At 43.1% G+C, this 7,403-nt stretch overlaps 1 protein-coding gene across 1 annotated transcript; it reads left to right on the top strand.

Moving 5' to 3' along the window:
* The first annotated feature begins 662 nt into the window (after positions 1 to 662).
* LOC149162531 (uncharacterized) lies at positions 663 to 1,154 on the top strand. The gene has a single exon (XM_089435210.1). The coding sequence runs from the start codon at positions 663 to 665 to the stop codon at positions 1,152 to 1,154; it is 492 nt and encodes a 163-aa protein (XP_089291336.1).
* Positions 1,155 to 7,403: the final 6,249 nt, after the last annotated feature.

Raw genomic sequence — 7,403 nt, 5'->3', positions numbered from 1 at the left:
AAACTTATCACCAAGGATAGAAAGAAGAGGGGCAGGAAAACAACCTTAGAAAGAACAATCAAGATAGGAGAAATTCTGGTAGAGTCAGGGAGATATGCCAAACTGACTAAGTACTTCAATGCAAACCCCCACCCTTCTCAATGAAGCTAATTTCTTGGAATATCAGAGGGCTCAATAGCCCCAGGAAAGGAAGAATCTTAAAAAATATGCTGAAGCAAGAAAAACCCAGTATTCTCTTCTTGCAGGAGACAAAGTGTAGCTCCACCATTTTGGAAAAAATAGCTGCGAAGGCTTGGCCAGGAGGCCTAGTCACAGCGGTGGATGCACAAGGGGCCTCGGGAGGCCTAGCAATACTTTGGGATGCCCGGATCATACATCTCAACAATATTCAAGCTCACAAAAATTTCATCCAAGCCACATTTCACCTCTCAGGTACGAACGCTCATGGACTGCTAACTAACGTTTATTTCCCTCAAGACTCAGCTCAAAAGAGTCAGCTTCTGAATACATTAGCAGAACTCAACAGAAATAGACCACTTCCTCTATGGATTACTGGAGGGGATTACAATATGATAGCCAGCATGGAAGAAAAGAGAGGTGGCAGAAGCAGCTCAAGCAATGATGACGGCCTTCTAAAGGAATTCATCAACAGCAACTAGTTAATGGACATCCCAACAAGCAATGGTATCTTCACCTGGACAAACAAGAGAGTAGGAGCGCAACAAATTGCATCATGCCTTGATCGGTTCCTAATCTCAGACAATGCCACTCATGTCGGCGGAGAATTTACAGCTTCCATTCTCCCTTTCTCCGGATCGGATCATTGGCCCATCGAGCTCCAATGGAACAAGCCAGGTAACAATATTAGACGCCCTTTTCGTTTTGAAGAATTTTGGTTCTCTCATCCAGAATTTGAAAATCTGGTCAGATCAAGCTGGACAAGCTTCAATCCAACCGAGGGGACAATAATGGCCAGATTCCAACAAAAGCTTAAATATCTGAAAAAGACCATCAAACAATGGAACCACAAGGTTTTTGGTAACATCTTCGCCGACCAAGCCCTGCTCAATACAGAAATGAAGAAAATACAACAATCCATTATAAATGAAGGGCGAACAGAGGAACTCTCTAAACAGGAGCAAGCCATAGAATAAAAAATTCTAGAAAGGGCCAAGTAGGAGGAAACATTATGGAGGCAGAAATCCCGAATTCGATGGCTGAAAAGTGGAGAAAAAAACACAAAATTATTTCACAAAACCACTGTTCAGAGAAGAATGATAAACCAAATTACTCATGTTAACAATGAGCAGGGAGAGAAGATTGAAACGCATGAGGGCATTGAAAATGAATTTATCAACTACTTCAAAAAAGCCCACAAAGAGCCCGACTTCAATAGAATACCAACCATCAATCAACTTCTCCAGAACATACCCAAGGTCATAACGGAGGAGCATAACAGTTTACTGATCAAACCCATCAATCCGCAGGAAGTTGAAGAAGTCGTGCAACAAATGAAAGAGGGAAAGGCGCCAGGTCCGGACGGCTTCACAGCAAACTTCTTTCACAGATTCTGGGACCTGATAAAAAATGAAGTTTGGCAGGTTGTGGAGGAATCCAGAGAGCTCAGGTGGATGTACCCAGGACTAAATGCTACTTTCATTGCACTTGTGCCTAAAGGAGAAGACTCCAACACCCCCGACAAATACAGGCCCATAGCCCTCTGTAACATGATATATAAAATTGTTTCAAAGGTCATTGCAACCAGGCTTAAAACGCTTCTTCCTCTCATCATCTCGCCTGAGCAATCAGGCTATGTCGAAGGGCACCAAATAACGGATGGAATCATTCTCACGCATGAGCTAATTCACTCCCTAAAGATGACCAAAAAGCCAGGTATGTTACTTAAACTAGACCTTTCTAAAGCATTCGACAGCCTCAGTTGGGTCTACATTCAAAAAATTCTTATTGCTTTTGGCTTTGCTCACTCTTGGGTTAGATGGATCTATAGTTTAATATCCTCAGCATTCTTCTCAGTGTTAATCAATGGCACCCCTTCAGCCACATTTCGACCTTCTAGAGGCATTAGGCAGGGGGATCCCTTATCTCCCTTTCTTTTTGTAATTATGGCTGAGGGTTTGGGTAGAAGCATCACAACTGCTAAGCTCTCTAGGCATCTTAAAGGGCTCTCATTTCACAATTCCCCGGTCCACACCCACCAGCAATTTGTAGATGATAATATGCTCTTTGCTCACCCTTCAGTACAAGAAGCTCGTCTTGTAAAATCCATTCTATCCACTTTCTCTGACGCCTCTGGTGCCCTTATCAATCGAGTCAAATCACAAATTTTTTTCTTCAATACCCCTGTTTCTACTCAAAAAGCCATTGAACGCATCCTAGGCTTCACCTCTGCTTCTCTACCTTCCAAATATTTAGGAGCCCCGCTTATGAGCTCTGCTCTCAAGCATTCTTCCTGGAAACAACTTTTAGAAAAATTAGAAGCACGACTATTCCTATGGACCAATCGAACTCTGAACATGGCCAGCCGAATAGTTCTCATAAAAGTTGTTCTTCACTCCATGCCTCTGTATCTCTTCTCCATTCTAGCTGCCCCCAAATGGGTCCTTAAAGCAATCAAGAATATACAACGAAAATTTCTATGGGGAGGCTCTAGACAGAACCAAAAATGGGCGCTTCTCAAATGGGAGAAAGTGTGTCTTCCCAAGAATGCAGGAGGCATAGGCCTTAGAGATCCTGAGCATAGTAACAAAGCGATGGGAGCTAAAATCTGGTGGCGGTGGCTGGCCCATCCTAATACTCCATGGGCTGCCCTTTGGACAACCAAGTACGCAAGTAACTATCCTATGGAGGAAAGACTGCGAATGACTGAGACAAGTTCGGGATCTGCAATCTGGAACACAGCCCTACAACACAGATCTCTCATTCAAGAACACTGCTTCTGGGAAATAAAAAATGGTAACATAGCATGGTTTTGGGAAGATTCATGGCAGCAATTGCCAAAAATCAAGGACATTCTCCAAGAAATTCCAGCTGATGAGAGAGAGACACACAATCTGGCCAAAGTTAACCATTGCTGGACTTCCGCTACCACTCAGGATTACCGGAAGTGGAAAGACATTCATCAGATACTACCGAATAGCTCAGAACAGACTCAACATCTATTAGAAACAAAGTTACAAAAGGGGCAGATAAGAGTCTTAGAAGAACCGGACATCTTAAGATGGGGCTACGGAGAAAAAGGAACTTTTACAACCAAGGAGGCTTACAATATAATCATACAAGGGCAGATACACAAAGACAGCTTATGGGAAAAAGTCTGGCATAAATCTAATTGGCTGAAAGTCTCCACATTTCTATGGCTTCTCAACCACAACAGAATACTAACGTGGGACAATCTCAGAAAGAGGAGTTTCTCTGGACCATCCATATGTTACATGTGCCGACAGGAGGAAGAAACAGCACTTCACCTTATGCAGAATTGCCCAGAGAGGAAAAAATTATGGGAGAAGATCGCCTTCCGCTGTCAAATTGAAAGAAGGATGCAAGACGATCTCAAAGGAACTATCAGCAAAGGAAGCCAAACCCCTTTTCAAAGCTCTCTTCTCAACGCGTTATGGCAATTAATTCCAGGTTTACTAATGTGGAACCTCTGGAAAGAACGCAATCGAAGAATATTCAAAGATCAATCGATGCCGCTGGACAACCTATGGAATAATTTTCATCAAAACATAACAGAGACTCTTTCGCTCAAAGAATGGTATCCTGAGGACCTTCCTACTCTGCCACAGGAAAAAGCTGTTTGGGATAACTCGCAAATACAGATTAACCATAACTTAGCCAGCAGTAGGAATACCAACAAACACAGACAAGAAGCAAACTCTTGGATGCCTCCCCCAGTTGACATGATCCAACTAAACTTTGATGGGGCATCTAAAGGAAACCCAGGACAAGTAGGTTATGGAGGAGTTTTCAGAGATCATAAGGGCAATTCTCTCGGCATCTACATGGGTTTGATAGGCTGGGACACTAACAACTCAGCGGAATTGGAAGGACTATGGCGAGGGCTCAAAATAGCACACAGAAAGCACTTCTTTCCCCTAGTCATAGAAGGAGACTCGCAAATCATCATCAGAATGGCCACAAAGCTTCAACATGGATCTCCTATTCATAAGGTAAGCAACAGCTGGAGACTGAGCCAGAGACTTGAGCCTATCAATCGCTGGATCTCCCAACACCAAGCAATTACTTTCAAGCATACCAGAAGAGAAGGGAATAAGCTAGCTGACCTTCTAGCCAACCTTGGAGTGGAAGCAAAAGAAAACCACTTTGAAGGAACTATAGAAATCCTATCTTCCAGAGACCAAAGGGATATGTTGAGAGCAATGATCTATCAGGACAAAGCTCTGATAGAGAATTCACACCCGGATGCGGGTGCTTTTAATTGACATTAAGCATGACACGCGCCACGCCACCTGGGCTGTGGACAGTTGAACGACACTTGTACGCGGAGGCCGGCAGACGAGGTTATAAGTTAATGCAACTTGCAGACGGAGGTGATGTGAGACAGAGCCGAGGGGACGGCCCATTCAATTCGAGCATGAAAGCTGTGCAATCGATGCCAGCCTGGTTTATGGTTAGCCGCCATCCTCCCGTGATGCTAACGGATGCTCCTCCTTATATGAGGATAACCATGTCAATTCACAACTAGAATTGTCCAACTGCTGCTGGTGTGCCGAGTGATGAGCCCCAATTTTGGTACAATTTGGGCTCATTTTGGCCTATTATACTTTCTCACACCATTCATTTTTTATTGCTTATGCATGCATTTCTTAGTTTGTTCATGTTGTTTGTAGGAAGAAGGGTAGGCACTCTATCTACGTGACTAATGCATTATGATTCCAGGCTTTGGCATTAAAAGGGAGCAAAAGACAACGAAAAAGGAGACAAGGAGACAACGAGGTGGCACTGCTGGTTTTTAGGGGAGGATGTCCACGGTCTTGGGGACATTCCTCGTGATTCTCACCAAGAACTCCGAGCTCCAATCCATCTCCCCTCCGAGCTTAGAAGTAGCCAACTGTTCTACAGGAACAACAGTTACAACTGTTCTACATGAACATCAATTATGACTATCCTACAGGATCAGCAGTTAAACTCTAGTTGGACAGCCGAGCTCCTGAAATCAAGGACACTTGTTGGATCACTGTTTTGCATAAGTATAGAGGCCGTAGCCTTTGATAGGTTGTTGAAACTTTCACATTACTATTGTAATTTTGGAGCACAGCTCGGTTTTAGTTCCTTTTTGTAAGCCAATTTGGCATGACATCAGATTATGAATAAAGAAGGCAGATTTTGATCTAGCTCTGAGTTTCCTTAAGGAGACTATAGCTCTCAGGTTAGGGCCCAACCTGAGAGCCATAGATCCCCTCTGCTGTAGTGTTGTTTGCATTTCGTTTCAACACTCTGAGTTTTCATTTTTACATGCAATTTGAATTACAGGTTGTTGAATTAGTCTTTTTCATGAGCATAGATAGGACTGGTTTTTGGTTGAATTACTTTCGGTTGTTTAGGTAGATTAGCAGGTTGATAATACATTGGAGCTCCAGCAAAAAAAGGTTGAGGAAGTCTCCACTGCCATCTCCGTTTGGAGATTGGAGTGCAGCCTATACTAGCCACAAAAATACGCATTTCTTTATTTCATGATTGCTGCAAACACAGTCACATTACGTTAGATGCTTCCACATGATTCACACCTGCACCAAACTCCTTCATCACAACTTCATGCACATTCTCCTTCTCGTTTTGGATTGCTGTTCATTGAATTTACAAGCACAGGTAGTTTAGGTTAATGCATTTTTGGTTTGGTGACAGTAACAAGCATTTGTTTCATCTACACTGCTTTCTCTCGTTCCATCACTTCGTCCTCCACCTTGATCACACCTGCAAACACATCTTTGACCTCTGCTCCGCTCTGTCATCTCCCAAAGTCTTTCACTCCTCACGTACTTCCATTCTCTAGTCCTTTCGTTGACCTAGCCCTCTATCTTCCAACCTACTCCCTACATTCACTCCCTATCCTATTCCTCCACTTCTAAAGCCATCACCAGCCTTATTCCTACCTTGCACATCTCCCCCTACCATTCCATCACTCCTCCATCACGCCAAACACTCACGGTAGATCATCCTGTAGCAGTTTGTAGACATCTTGTAGAAACCCGAGTATCCTGTAGGATCCCCTGCAGACTTCCTGTAGGAGGCCGCTCACTCGGTTGCCGAGCTTCTGAATGTGAGGAACTTCTGTGGATGGATGCTAAGGATCCCTAGGGACCTCTCCTAGCCTCCCCAACCTGTCCCATGCTTTCCTTCCTTCTCCATCCCATCTGCACAACCAAACCCTAGTTAGCACAAAATCACAATCATTCCATTCACTTAAAGGAAAAATACAAAAACATGTCTTTTATGATGCAAGCAGCTTAGATCCATGCATTTTCACTTATTAGAGGTAACAACAGCATTGGTAGAGGTTTCATTCACATTCTTTGCATTATAGAGGTTAGACTAGTTAAATTAGGGTTTCCTAGGTTTACATGCTTTGATTTGCTTTCAGTCCATTTTGTCAAGTAGAGTAGTTTTCCTTTGAGAATAGCTTTCGTCCATCAATTAGCAAGCTTCTTCTGAGAGCCTATAGAAGTTGGCTTGAGCCCTAGCGGACTTGTGCCAGCTGACCAAGTGACAACTGCGACAAGAGCTAGTACTTGTGCATATAGCACCGTCGCTTCCAAGTTTGTATGAACTATCGGGTTGATAAAATGAGAGATAGGAAGCCCCAGGAGTTGTAGCATTATTGCTACAATACTGGGGCTCACCATCTTTTTGGCGCCATTGCCGGGGAAGCATCAGAGTATTAGTAATTGTTGCTTTCCTTCTACTTTTGTACTCTTACTTATGCTCAGTAGTTTATTTCATTTCCATTCTGCAAAAGTAGCATAGACATTTCCTTCTTTCATAGATTAGCATTTCCTGCTTTCATAGATTAGCATTTCCTGCTTTCCTAGATTAATATTTCCTGCTTTCCTAGAATTAGCTTTCCAATTCCGCAAATTTCATTTGAGCAATATAGTTAGTGTAGATCACTCTGTTTCAGTTTTGCAGGTACCAAAGAAAAAGCAAAAGCACAAAAAGAAAAAAAAGAGAAAAGTCCTTTCCATTTCATGCCTCGTAGGAACCGAGATAGATCAGGCAAATTCCTACTAAACACCCCCACCACATCACTAAGTCACCCTTATCTCTTCTTTGGTGACAGTGACCCAGAGGAACCTATAGGTGAACATCCTGAGATATACCAAGACCCTATAGAAGAAGAAGAGTTAGAGACCACTCCATCTGAA

This window comes from Pinus tabuliformis, chromosome 5_2 (genome assembly GCF_031772625.1).
Source record: "Pinus tabuliformis cultivar Carrire ecotype Pingquan chromosome 5_2, CPIR1, whole genome shotgun sequence".
NCBI classification, from domain to species: Eukaryota; Viridiplantae; Streptophyta; class Pinopsida; order Pinales; family Pinaceae; genus Pinus; species Pinus tabuliformis.
The sequence above is the reverse complement of the archived record's forward strand: the minus strand, read 5'-3'. Positions and strand labels throughout refer to the sequence as shown.

Coding starts and splice junctions, on each gene's coding strand:
- LOC149162531 (XM_089435210.1), top strand. CDS start 663: ATGGACATCCCAACAAGCAATGGTATCTTCACCTGGACAAACAAGAGA.